The sequence below is a fragment of the Rhinatrema bivittatum genome, chromosome 11 (genome assembly GCF_901001135.1).
Source record: "Rhinatrema bivittatum chromosome 11, aRhiBiv1.1, whole genome shotgun sequence".
In the NCBI taxonomy this organism is placed as follows: domain Eukaryota; kingdom Metazoa; phylum Chordata; class Amphibia; order Gymnophiona; family Rhinatrematidae; genus Rhinatrema; species Rhinatrema bivittatum.
Genome location: NC_042625.1, coordinates 49,415,955 through 49,429,255, shown reverse-complemented (window position 1 = coordinate 49,429,255; position 13,301 = coordinate 49,415,955). Strand labels below are relative to the sequence as shown.

The following is a 13,301-nucleotide window of genomic DNA, read 5'->3' as shown; positions in this document are numbered from 1 at the left end:
AAGCAAATGCCAAAGGTGCATTGTCTGGCAGAAAACCAGCACTGTGTCTAGCACATGTTTTCTCAAGTCTTCTTTGCTTTCAGTCTCTGCAGACAAAATGAGGATCTCAGGATTTACTCTTTGTTAAATTGGTTTCATCAGGCAATAGGATAGTTACTCCCTAATGCTGTTCAGTTACTTGTTTGATTGCCATCTGTTCAGCACAGAACACATGAACTTTGTATCTTGTTTTACTGTGCAGTAATCATGTGCACACAAAACTGATGTTAAGAAAGGAACAGAACAAATAATGTGACAACACTTCTGAGACTGGGAGACTGGGCTTCTAATCGGCAGATGAAATTTAATGTGGATAAGTGCAAAATAATACGCACAGAGAAAAATAATCCTTATGGGTACAAGATGCTGGGTTCCATTTTAGGAGTAATCATCCAGGAAATATTCTTGGAGTCCTTGTAGACAATACCTTGAAATCTTCACCTCAGTGTGCAGCAATGGTCAAAAAGGCAAAGAGAATGTTAGGAATTATTTGGAAAGGAACAGAGAACAAGACTGAAAATATCATTATGCCTTTGTATAGATCCATGATGTATCTGCACTTTAAGTATTGTGTACAGTTCTCATAACCCCATCTCATAAAAGCAGATACAGAATAAGTACAGAGAAGGGCAGCAAGAATATTAATGGGGATGGAAAAGCTCCCTTAGGGAGAAAGGGTAAATAGATTAGGGCTCTTTAGTGTGGAAAAGCGATGACTGAGAGGAAATATGACTGAGATTTATAAAATCATGAGTCAGGTGCAATGGGTAAATAGGGAATGGTTATGTATCCTTTCAAACAACACTAGGACTAGGGAACACTTCATGAAACTAGAAACTGACAGATTTAAAACAAATCATAGGAGGTATTTTTTTTCACTCATCACATAATACAGTTATGAAATCTGTTGTCAGAGCACACAGTCAAGGCAACCAATATAGAAGATTGGACAAGTTCTTGGCTACCTGGATCCAATACATATATAGCATATTGGATCTAGGCTTTAAATTAAAAAAATAGTATGTGGGTACCTAAAATAGTATATATGACAGAGAACTCTAAAATAGGGTAAGTAACACCACTAATGTTTTAAATGATTTGAAAGATGAGTCTACAGAAACATCATTGGAACAACAGTTCTGTGAAACAATTACAAAGTATCCTTTCTAGTGGACTGAGATTCACTGTATTCCCTTTTTAATGAAGGTATCTTCCATGTGACTCATTTGCAATTCACAAAGTATCTTTCTTGAAGTCCAGCTCTATTGCAAATGTGTCATTGTTTCATTACAAGCACTTTGTATATATTTTGACAATATTTTATGTTGATATCTATATATGTTATAAATGCATAACAATACAGAGAGTTTAGAAGTGGTGTGAATGAGGAATGATTGATAGGGCAATTGATAAATATATGTGTTATTGTGCCAATTTTATTTTTTGAAATATTTTTGAATAGTTTTGATATTCTTGGCCATCGTGTAATAAAGCTTGCAACATTAATCATTTTTCAAATCATTTAAAACATTAGTGGTGTTACTTACCCTGTTTTAATGTTCTCTGAGGGGTATTATATACAGATAGATAGATATAGATAGATAGTTTATAAATAATATCGTTGATATTGTTATGCTATTGAAACTGATGACCCAATAAAACTGATGACCCAATAAAACTGATGACCCAATAAAAACAAAAAAGAAAAAGAAAAATCATAGCGTCACTTCCCCAGAAAATATATTTCATCCTTATTGCTGTTATAATCCTCCGGTGTTCTAGATAGCCAGTGCAGTGTAAATTCCCGCATCTCATGTCTAACCTTAGTACAGATTTTAACCGAAAAAGAAAGCAATTTTTAAACACTTTCCTCACTTAGTTCTTCCCAGCAGAAGTTGCAATGGATGGAGTGTCCTCAGAGGCATCATGAGCATTAATCCTACCCTGCACGGCTTATTTAAAATTAATCGCTGTTGATTGCGATAAACCGCAAGGGTTTATACAGGGCTCTTTAATGAGATCTGGGTGGGCATTAGCGCTGAAAGGAAGTTTTATTCTCTGACGCCGCAGTGTGATTATGACGTCACGGACGCAGCCATAGTTACTTAATGTTGTCATCCTAAACAATTCTCAGAAAGTCAAGTCGCATTCATTATTCGGGAAAGGGGTGGCAGGGTGGCCTCCAGGGCATCTCTTTTGTTTTATAGCCTTCAGGCAATTCGGCTATTGATGACTGAGTATTCTAAAAACAGGCAGAAAAGATTGAAGCCCTGGACTGTGTCCCTTATCACTCGGAGGAAAATGTATGTCGGTCACATGTCGATCAATAAGGACATACCACCCCCGTCTAGGAAATAACATCTCCGGTAAGACGTGTATCTATTCTGCCCAACTCAAAATGGAATGTTTACCACTTGGTAACAATCTAGCAGCTTTCCCTGGCATCTGCACCACACGCAGAGTTTCCCCCAGATCTATTAGAAAAGAAGTTTGTGTGTGTCACAGAAGAGTGTAGGACAAGGTATGAGGGGAAGGGGCTATGGGGGCGGAATCGTGGGGTCGTCTCGTACTGATATGTTTCAAGCCCTATTTTGCTACATATCGTTTCAGAGACGGTGCAAGCCAGTCGGGGAGGGCTGAAAGGAGGAGGCGCTGTCCCTTCAGCACCACGTGCGCGCGGCCATGGAGGAGGAGCAGGAGCAACTATGGGACATAGAGCAACACCAAAAGCACCCCGCGCAAGAACAGCAAGAACAATCCATGGACCCAAAGCATCTCATAGTACAGTACCAGCAGCACAAGAGGGCCCTGCAACAACATCGGGGCAACAGACAACAGCCAGGCAAAGAACTACATCAGCAGGCATCAGAACTATACCACCAGCGAGACCCCAAACGTTTGCAATACGAATGGATAATGGAGGGATTTCATGACGTCAATCAGCATAATAACAAACAGCAACAGCCAAGGGAAAAGGAGCAACATTCCTGGAACGAGAGCCAGAATTCTTGGACCACGGACCAGCACTACGCCGGCAAGGAAGAACTGATGCAAGGGACCCGGGAACTGCAGATCGACTACTATGCGGATGACGAAGGTTCTCCTGAAATCTTTGTAAGACGAACACACAAGACCAATAGTTTCTCTTTCTCTATCTCTTTCTCTCCTCTGCCCTTTTTCTAGGATTAGTATCATTTAATTATAAAAGAGGTCCCGAAGATTCAGTATTAGTAAAATTATATGACGTTAATAATTTTGTTGAAACGAGTGCATAATTGCAGCTGGAAAGTAACTCCCAATAGCCTTTTTTTTTTTTCATATCACAAGCCAAACAGCATAAAACTGGTTTTCTCATCCTTGAATGTGACAATCCCAAGCATGAAGAAAGATCAGGAGTCATTCCACTGCTACTGTCTCTACTCCAGAGTAAAAGGAACGTCCAGTTCTTGATCCAAAAATGTCTATCCCTCTGATTTTAAAATATCCCTATTAAGTGGCATTTAAAAGGGATAATCGTAAATATAGCATGCTTTTAAACGGAGCGACTATAGAGTAACAGGTAAATTACAGTAAGACTCATTGCACCAAAGCTGGTTTCTGGATTGTTTAAATGGACACTTAAACCAAAAATTATATCGTCTGCTATTGGGTAGTTTGGTCCTTTTCCGGGAGCTTTCCGATGCAATTTTATTAATAATTTCCACAATAAATGATGATCTTAAATCTTTGGGAGGGAAGTGTTAGGTAGTCACAGATTTCCAGAGCCTTACAATTGTAAATTCCTCCTCTCAACCAATGGCATCACTGTGGCCTTCACCTTACAGGCTGGTTGTGACTCTTCTTTTTTTCTTTGTGCCTTTTGCAGAGTTCCCAATCGACTCCGAGTAGGCAAGGACTTTCCCCAGATATGAGCAGCACGGATTCGGCACGTGAATCGAGATATTCCCAGCCTAGCAGGAGCGAGAATCTAAGTGGCTCGTCCAGTTTCTTTTCAGATGTGCCAGCTAGTAACAGAAGTAGGGCTAAGAGCAGGACACCGAGAGATAAAAGCAGCTTCATTTCTGCCATTACCAGTCAGCTGCCATCTCTCCTTCATCAGCTGGTTTCTCCTGATGTGTCCAAAATGTCAACCGATGAGCATTTCACCGAACTGATCAAGTTCCTAGAAGAAAAGGTACCTGATTCCCTGCAGGATCCAGCAAGCACAGCGGACAACAGATTGTTAGCAAGGAAGGGGGAAATGTCTGACGAGACTACAGGGAACAAATCTCCATCACTGGGGCACTCCCACACTGACAGTGAGATTATAAATACAACCAGTTTTTTTGCAGATTTATTTCCTTCATCACTATCTGACTATGAAAGCCATGGTGGGTCACATCTGTACTCCACCAAATCCACTATAGGTCGGAAAATGACCAGGTCCAACATCAGTGAGTCTGAATATCTGTCTTCCAGGATGTCCAATGAACATGTAACCAGGCTGGTAAAATCGTCACCTCTATCTCCCACAAAAAGCCGGGATAAGAAACTGAGAGATTTCAATTCTCACTTTATAAAGGTATGTTTTGTTTTTACTCTCCAAACCAGTGGTATCCAGTCAATAGCGTAAAGAGCATAATACACATATTAAAAAAAACCAATAATACCACAATAATACATAATACAGATATAAAAAACAGAGACATGTCTCTGTTAAGAGTAGTAACTGCCGCTCTGTGCAGGTTACCTCCAAGTTCCTGTTAGGGGTAGAAACTGCCGCTCTGTGCAAGTTCCTGTCCTTATCAGAAACATGAGGTAACAACCCCAGACCTTGGAATTTGCAACTGCAAACATTCAAAATATGGATAGTCCGTCTGTATTTGCAGTTAATTGTCTGTTAGATTAATAACAGTTATTTATTTGGGGAGTTATGCTAGATATCTGTTTTGCTAGGTAGTTGAATTGGTCAAAAAGTAATAATGATTTTAAAGGAAACCCATGAAACAGAACAAAAAGAGGAAATCTTGCTTTGAACAAGCAGCCTAAAACATTGTCACCTTTGACCATATTCGTGTTTTGGGTTTGTTTTTATATTTCAGTTTATTAAATAAAAACATCCTTGTGACTGTTGCTACTGGAGCAGCTATAGGAAATACTATGTTGGATTCGGGACAGCTTTAGCTATTGCTCCCTGAGGGTAAGGAGAACCAGTTCTGCTGTTAAATAGCAGTTCTGGGTGCTAGCTGGATACAGTAGGTGCTGTTGTCTTTATTGAGAAGGAGTAATAATCACCCGACCGTGGAAGAAACCAAGCATATAGCAGATAACAGGAAAGAGTTGGTACAGCTGGGGGCACGACAGGGAACAGGTGAGAGCGGGTTGTTTTGCCTTCCACTAGACTCTCCTGCCCCAGGATAGGAAATGCCACCAGGAAGAGGACTGAACTAGATAGCCCAGAGTCTTTTCAGTCACTATTTGCTATGAGTTGGATGCCCAACGAAGGTGGCACATTGCAGTATATTCTCGGGAGACGGGGGAATCTCTGAGTTGGGTTGAGGGTTGTTTGTTTGTTTTTTTTTGCACCACTTTATTCATTGTTATTTATGTATTTATTTTACAGACACTTGTCTCACGAGCAGCAAGACAAGCCTGTTCCCCGAGAGAAGCTACTGGTGACTCAAACGTGCTTCTTGGGGAGTCTTCCGAAAAATCGAATCCAGTATCCTCCACAGATCAAGAGCTGCTAAGTATCAGCAGTGCCTCGAGATTATCTGATTTCCAGCCAGAAGCAACCACCCAGTCCTCGGGGGACTCGGACTTTATCCTTTCAAGTCAGAAAACATCCTTAGACATTCTGCTGTCTTCTTCTGAGGAACACTACAGCGCATTCTTGGACTTCTTGGAACAAATGAAGGTATTTGTGGCCCTGCAGGATGTTGTGGATGAGGCAGTCCATAAGTTAATTAAACCTGTAAAGGAGGAGGAAAGTTCTTCTCTGAACACATCCACTGAATCTGGTTCTTTCGAAGGCGATGAGGCAGAGTATCCGGCTTTAAATGAAGCCAATATAAACGAAAAGCAATGTGATTCCTGTGGGAGGTCTGATTTTTCTGGACTCTTCCCTTCGGAAAACTGCAGCTCCTCCTCCTCGTTCATTCTAAAGCCAGAACCGAAAAGTGATTCTGAACATAACGTGCTTTCTTCATCTCAAGGCAGCTCTACAGAGACGCATCTGGAGTGCCTGTCGCCGGTCCGAATGGAAGGCTTCCTGTCACCATCCCTGTTCGGGCAGCCCCAGGAAAGCTCTGACCCACAGGTTCCAGTTACGGGTATTCAATTTAAGGAGAGCCTTGCCTATGAGACATCCGTATTAAGTGAGTCCCAGTCATTTAAAAGCTCACGTAGCTCCTTGCAATCCAAGGAGGATTCATTACCATTGACCAAAACAAGCTCTGGATCTGATTCATCATCGCCAAGAGCAAAGTTCAGTTTATCGAGGTCTGAGCACCTGGCCGTGCCGAAAACCAAGTCCAAGACACCTAGTAGTCTTAGCCGTGTGGCACAACCCAAAGCCAAGCAAAGGACACCAAGCCTTACTAATGTGACACCAGCGAAACCCAAGTCAACGCCGCCACGTACGACATCAAAATCAGTTGAAAAGGTACAAAAACCTAAACATGTTTCGCCAAGAGTTACTAAGAGTAGCTCAGAGAGGAAAGAATCAAGCCAGACATCCAAAGAGGTATTTTTTTCCTTTTCTTTCAAAAGTAAAACTCGATTTTGTGTGTTGTTCTGTCTTTGAGAGTTTGCACTCCGCGATATTTTCTGATCAGTGATCAAATCAGAATCCGTATTCTAAGCAGTAGTGACTTTCTCGGTACTCAATCTAATAGCAAACCATTCCTTATAGACAATTAAACTTCACTGAAATGCATGAGTCCTTCCACCCAAGCTGGACCTTGAGGTGAGAAGATTACAAAACTGAACAATGACCGTACACTGCCCTTTAGAAAAACCCTCATTTATCTCACAGTCTACCTAACAGTAAACATTTTTTTGTAACTCAACATGAATTTTATTTCTAAATATTAATTTTACTTTTAATTTCATGTTAATATTATACAATTCCATTTCATTCGGGAAGTTAGACGGACTGTTGCTGCTGACCCAGTCACTTCATCACATTGTTCTGAGGTCTGCAGGATTCAAGAATATAACAACTCAAAAGGGATGCACTCACTTCCTGGAGCTGCGAGAGCGGGGGGGGCAGCTTGATTTATAGCTACTCCCAGCTCTACTTTTGTAACCAACCACCAGATACCAGCACAAAAGCTGGGAGTGCTGCTTCAGGAGCGAGAGGAAAGAGCAGCGTCTGAGCTGACAATGGAATCCACTGCTCAGCACAGATCCTAATTCAATTCACTAGGGCGCTAGGCTTTCCCATGAATGTCACGATAACCAGTTTGCCTAAGAGACCCGTGGAGTACATTTTGCAATACATCAACCTCTATGGTTTGAATCCCCGAGATATGCACCACCAAATTATAGCTTGATCCATAGAAGCCATTTTGCAATGATGTAATACTGTTGTGGCTGCCAAAGCAAAGTAGATTACCGAAGGTATACGTGAAACTAAGAAGGATATCTTCGAAATGTCATTGAATGAAGAGAGCTGATTGACTGCTAGTCCTGCCGTAGCATATACTGACCCTTTAGGGGTGGTTGTTTTTTCTTGCTAACCTTACTTTATTTTCTCTTTCCTTATTTGCTTATGAACTCCAGCTCACCTCTGAGGAACTTGACTACCTCAGTAGTTGGTTGTCATCTTCCAGAAAGCTTGACTCTGCGATGACCGGCTTCCCAAGCAGCACTTCGTCTGGATTCTCGGCCCTTCAGTACTTCTCAGCAGAGGAGGTCTTGGACTGTATCCTCGAGCACATTGTCCAACTTATGGTTTATAAGTACAAAACAGAAAAAAGCCTTGAAGGTAAAATCGGGGTCATGGCCAAGCCTTTCACGGACCCCTACCTTGAAAGAATATTCCACATTAGAAACTCACGGGGTAAGGGTCAGTCCCGTTCGTTAATGCAACCCCTCTCCTTACACGAAGAAAACTGTTTGGCATCTCATCCACTGTGGGCCTCCTCAAAGACCAACAGGCGCTACCACTTGCCTTGGAAATCCTCCTCCATGAACTACTTAAAACAGTCAGAATTGTATTCTACCAGTGTCATCTCTTCCCAGCAGGATTCCTCTCCCTCCGCACTGCCAGAGATAAAGAGCTTCTCCGTCAGCTCAGCGCACACTGCGCGACCTCTACATGCCAGCAAGTCCGAGCAGGTTTTGGAATTGAGACCCATCAGCAGAAATAATCCGAAAACTGTTCTACCCAAAATTTAAAGTCAGCCAGGCTTTAAAGCACAGCTTGCTGGGTTGTTTTACTTTACTGCGGGGCTGCTTTTGTTTCTTTCTTCAGGAGCTGCAAGCTTGAAGGACTCTCCTTTCGATGGGATGTGCAAACACTGCCAGTTCCTTGCTGTGTACTGAGGGCTGGAGGCGTCATCGGTGCTCACCTTTTCCCGTTGCCAAATGTACTTTCCTGAGTGTTGTCAGTAAATACAAATGATCATAGAAATGGAAAGTGGGTTATGCACTCCAACAGCTGAGAGTGAAAACGAAAGGAAAACAAAAAAAAAATAAATAAAATTGCAATCTTAAATGATGCTGAACTTCCGTTTCGCAAACTCATTTTTTGTCCTCTTTCCTCATTAATTGGTGCATCCTATTAAAATTCTTCAACTATCCTGCAGTTGTGCTCGTCTTCCTTAGACCATCAGCAGGGTAGTTAATACCCATATATACACTGGGTCAGGTTCCGGGCCTGTTGTACTGTAAGGTTTTTGCCCCCATTCTGGGTCTATGGGAAAATCAGGACAACTACAGCTAAAAATTGCAAAAGGCTTCTAAACCAGTTTGCGTGCACAATTTTAAAATCATGCATCTTTTATTTCCAGGCTTTAATCGCCTATAACTTCTGCATAGGAAAAATTCACAGAGTAAAAGAAACACAAGTCTGCAAGTAGAAACTGGGAAGACTTTCTCCAGTCCTTAAATATAACTTCAGCTTGGCAGAAGGTCTACATGGTGTTTGGCATAAGGAACTGGTGTCACAATAAGTAAAGTAATGTCGGCAGAACTAAACTGAAAGACCATTTTTTTGCCATTGAGGATTCTGCTTATTTTGCTTCTGTGTGCAAGATCTGATAGACGGTACTTGGACTAATCAGGATATTTTGTAGGTAGACAACCAGAACCGGGGTTAGACACACTGGGACCCAGGGCAAAAACTAAGGAGCGGGCCAAACTAGTGCCAAGCACCGTGAAGCTCGGTCTCACTAATATCACGCAGCTTCACCAAGCCCCTGCCCCCCCCCCCCCCCCAAAAAAAAATATTAAAACTACCTGCCCTAGTTAGAAGAATGGAAGCGCTCAGGGGCAGTCCAGCGGCCGGGGATTCTGCTGAAAAGCTGATTGTGGTGAGGAGTAGGACACAACCGCTGGCCTCTCATATGCTGGGACTGCAAGGTACTTCTCACTCAGCAAGGCACACGCAGAGGCTGAAAATGGAAAACGTCTGCAGACCCCCGCGAACCGGTGCCTGCTCCGGTGACAGTGGTACGGCAGAAATAGGTCGTGGGCCTCGCTTCCCCCACCATGCTCCATGGCCCCATCTTCTTTCCTTTTTCTGAGTCTAGGAAGCACACAAACCCCCCCCCCCTCCCCCTCCCCTCAGAATAGCCCCAGTTCAATAAGGGGCACGGCTGACAGTCCTGCGCTGGATTGCCCTCTCAGGCTGCGATTGACAGGGAGCCTGCGCCAGGGGGTTCGAGTTTCTGGCTTTTTGACAGCCCATCCTGGCAGGCGAAGTGCAGAACTGAAATGGAAGAAGCAGGAGAGGGGTAGGGGGTGAGGTAAGCTCGAGAGCCCCACAGAAGCTGCTTTGCCAGTCGCCGGCTCTTGGGGGCTCCTGCCCGCTCCCTGCGATCTGCGGCACAGTGACCCCTGCCTGCTCCCTAAGTGAAATGACTTAACGTCCTCACAATGTCACCACGTCAAGCGGCCCAGCCCTGGGGAGAGGGGAGGGGGGGGGGGGGAAGAGGGGAGGGGGGCGAGGGAAGAGAGGGCAGGGAAGAGACTTCCAATGAGCGCTGCAGTGCACTGAGACTGCCCGGAGGAAGGAAGGGGGTGTGGGGCCCTTCCAGGATGAAGGAAGAAGGCTCAGCCCTGAACAACCCTAAGAGGGGGGAAAGGCCCATTCTTCTGGAGGACTAACACTTAAGCCCACTTCATGCACAGCAGGACCGGAACCGACAGCGGATTCCGAAGAGAGAACCTAAGACTGAGAGCAGCTCACACTAGCGAGACAGCCAGGCTCCCTGACCCGCAGTAACCCTGGACCAGCTGCGGGACCCCAACTTCGTCTTTCCAGTCCTGGGTAAAAAACGGGCGAGGAACCTCGATTTTAACAACCCCGGTCCCGTAATGCCCCCGCCGACTTACTCCACCGAGTCTCCACCGGGCTCCGAATCGCCTGGGGTCTCCTCCCACCGCGAAACGCAGGATGGAGAGAGCTCCCTCCTGAAATCGAGTCCGACCTCGACGGAGTTAGCCGAAGCCTCCAGGACGCCTGCAAGTTTCCGGTCCCCCAAGACGGACTCTCCCCGGGGAGCTCCGAGTCCTTACCAGGCCAGGTCCCAGAGGCCCCGTTCGGGACGAAGACGCCGAAAGGTGGGTGTGGGTGGGTGGGGGGGGGGGCGCTCGGTCCTAGCCGATCGCCCCCAGCCTACGGCGGAGGCGGGGAGGTTCTCTGCTGGGATCCGTCAGGCGCGGCCCCCGCTGGTTAGAGGCCGCGGAGGCAGCCACGGAAAGGTCCGGGTTTCGGGTTAAGCGTGGCCAGGGAACTGATGCTTTCTTTTCCTCCCTTTCATCTCCAGCTTACCACGAAGGAGTTTCAGGCGGTCAGCAACTGGTTATCGGCCCCCAAAAGGTCCGAGCTAGCCCCCCGGATCGTGCGGCCCAGCTACCGGAACGAGGACGTGCTGGACTGCCTGCTGGAGCACGTCGTCTCCCTGATGGTCTACAAGTACACGTTCCAGAGGAGCCTGGAGAGCAAGCTCGGGCTGCTCGCCCGGCCCTCCGCCGACCTCTACCTCAAGGGCATCTACAGCGTCCGGAGCAGCCTGGGCAGGGTGGTGTACCCGGTGCTGGACCCGCCGCTCACCCTGCACGAGCAGAACTGCTTAGCCTCGCACCCTCTCTGGGCCTCCAACCACCAGAACAAGCGCTTCCACATCCCCTGGAAGCCGTCCCAAGAGAACATGTTGACCGACAGCGATTTCTACCCGACTCCCTCCAGGTCCTCTCCTCCCGACCTGTCGGAAGCCCAGAGCCCGCCCTCCTCGGCTGCCAGCGCTAGGAGGCGATCGTCTGCCAACCCTGCGGGGCAGAGCCAGTCCCGAAGGGCCCTGTAGCCAGGCTCCAGAGCCGAGCTAGCCAACTAGGGTTTCTTCCCGAGCAGCGAGCACGAAGGTGTTCCGTGTCCCCAGGAGATAGAAACCGGAGGGATCCATTTCAAAGATGTACAAGGTAAACTGCTATCAGCAAAATAAGAAAGGCAAATAAAAACCGCAATCCGAGGAAGCTGAATGTGATGGTCAGGGCAGGCTTTTCTGCTGTCTCCTCTTTAATCGGTTCATTGTTCTGGTCTGTGAAAGATCCCTCCCCTCATGCAGTCAGTGGTCTGGGTGGTTTGACCGACTCGGTCTAGAGTGGGAGTCCCTCTCTCTACCAGTCTAGCAACTGCTCCCAGAAGGATGAGAGGACCCGGAGGAACCTGGAAGTAGCCAGGCCACACTTTAAATAACGAGCTGAGTTGAAGGTTTGTGAGGTTTAGATTCAGCAGCAGACTGTTATTTGCAGCCAGCAGTTCAAGGTAGTTAATTTACCACTGCCTTGGAAGTTTTCTTCCAAATCTACGGAATCAAAAAACACCCACGCAACATGATTTATTGTCAGTACAGCTCTGCTACCCCTTGCTACCAGGCTTGTAGTCACATAATTCTTACAGCAGAGCAAGAATTATTCTTTTTGCTTCTGTTGAATTAATACTGAAAACAAAATATAGTGAAAGGAAAGAAATACAATGTCAAACTTTAACAATCTTAACTATTTGGTTCTGTGTTGCAAGATCCGCTACTGACGCCAGCAGCGTGCAGGGTACAGGCAATAAAGCTGGGAAATGCTGGAGCCTGGCAGGGGCAGAACATGTCAAAGTCTCCAGATAAAATGTAGAGGGCATATGCAGGAAATGCCAGGGTCCTGCAGGATATTCAGGATGTCATGGGGGTATCGCTGCAGTACTACTTTTACAGACAGGAGCAGATAACCTATGGGAGCCGGTCTCTGCTTTTTTTTTTTTTTTTAGAGGGATATAGGCCAATCTTGGTACTCTGAGTGTTTTACCACTTATTTCATATCATTGGCCCCCCCCAGAAGGGACAGATTTGTATTTCATAAAATAATGTAACTATAAGCTGCCAAGGGACCCCAGGAATCCCTCCCAGCGCTTCTCTATCTTTGACACCACACTTGATGTATTTTAGTTAGTATCTGAAGCTCAGCTTTCAAATGCAAGAGGAGGACCATAAGTACTGGAACAGAGTGGAATGTGAGTTCATAATCTAACAATGGCCAAAGGTTTCACAAAAGAATGAGGTGTTCAGCAATGCTTGGCAGTGCCAGCGCAGTGGCAATGTGAATGGCTTTAACAGTGCCAATGGCTGCCATAGGGGTGAGTAATGAGGTAGTAATAGCAGTGAGGGTGGCATTGGATGCTCTCGGTACTGGTGCAAAGATATTAGGTACCCTAGACAAATCTTCAGTCTTGTGCCCTTCTTCATGGTGGCAGCTTTAGCCAGGACAGTGCTTCTGATAGGCAAACTAGATGGTTGCCTACAGTGCCTAAATTTTGGGGGTGGCAAAATCCTGCCAGGATGAGGCATAGAGGAGTGCTGTGATAGATCTAATACCCTAAGGAAGGGAGCATTGTGCTGGAGGCACTGCCACCGGTAGGAGGGAGAGCTTTGATGGAGCCGCCACCAATAGGTAAGTTGGATAGAGGATGTAAGACTGAAGGCTCACCTAGGATGCCAAGTACTCTTGCGCTGGCCCCTGGCTTTAGCACAGCATCCCCCTCTCTCCCCCTGCTCAGCACCTACCTC

General features: G+C 45.7%; 2 protein-coding genes across 2 annotated transcripts; both read left to right on the top strand.

The window, feature by feature from the left end:
* The first annotated feature begins 2,177 nt into the window (after positions 1-2,177).
* Positions 2,178-8,708, top strand: LOC115073555 (serine-rich adhesin for platelets-like). The gene is made up of 5 exons (XM_029572095.1): positions 2,178-2,405; positions 2,650-3,153; positions 3,905-4,600; positions 5,642-6,763; positions 7,804-8,708. Exons 2-5 carry the CDS (start codon positions 2,722-2,724, stop codon positions 8,419-8,421), a joined length of 2,868 nt encoding a protein of 955 aa, XP_029427955.1. The 5' UTR covers positions 2,178-2,405; positions 2,650-2,721; the 3' UTR covers positions 8,422-8,708.
* Positions 8,709-10,198: 1,490 nt separating this feature from the next.
* On the top strand, positions 10,199-11,730 carry LOC115073229. The gene is made up of 2 exons (XM_029571499.1): positions 10,199-10,809; positions 11,016-11,730. The coding sequence occupies exons 1-2, from the start codon at positions 10,564-10,566 to the stop codon at positions 11,550-11,552; spliced, it is 783 nt and encodes a 260-aa protein (XP_029427359.1). The 5' UTR covers positions 10,199-10,563; the 3' UTR covers positions 11,553-11,730.
* Positions 11,731-13,301: the final 1,571 nt, after the last annotated feature.

Bases quoted from the DNA above. Each gene is read 5' to 3' on its own strand.
- LOC115073229 (XM_029571499.1), top strand. From the start codon at position 10,564: ATGCCCCCGCCGACTTACTCCACCGAGTCTCCACCGGGCTCCGAATCG. The intron at 10,810-11,015 runs GTGGGTGTGGGT...TTTCATCTCCAG, and splicing joins CGGGACGAAGACGCCGAAAG to CTTACCACGAAGGAGTTTCA.
- LOC115073555 (XM_029572095.1), top strand. From the start codon at position 2,722: ATGGAGGAGGAGCAGGAGCAACTATGGGACATAGAGCAACACCAAAAG. The intron at 3,154-3,904 runs GTAAGACGAACA...TGCCTTTTGCAG, and splicing joins AAGGTTCTCCTGAAATCTTT to AGTTCCCAATCGACTCCGAG. The intron at 6,764-7,803 runs GTATTTTTTTCC...TATGAACTCCAG, and splicing joins CAAGCCAGACATCCAAAGAG to CTCACCTCTGAGGAACTTGA.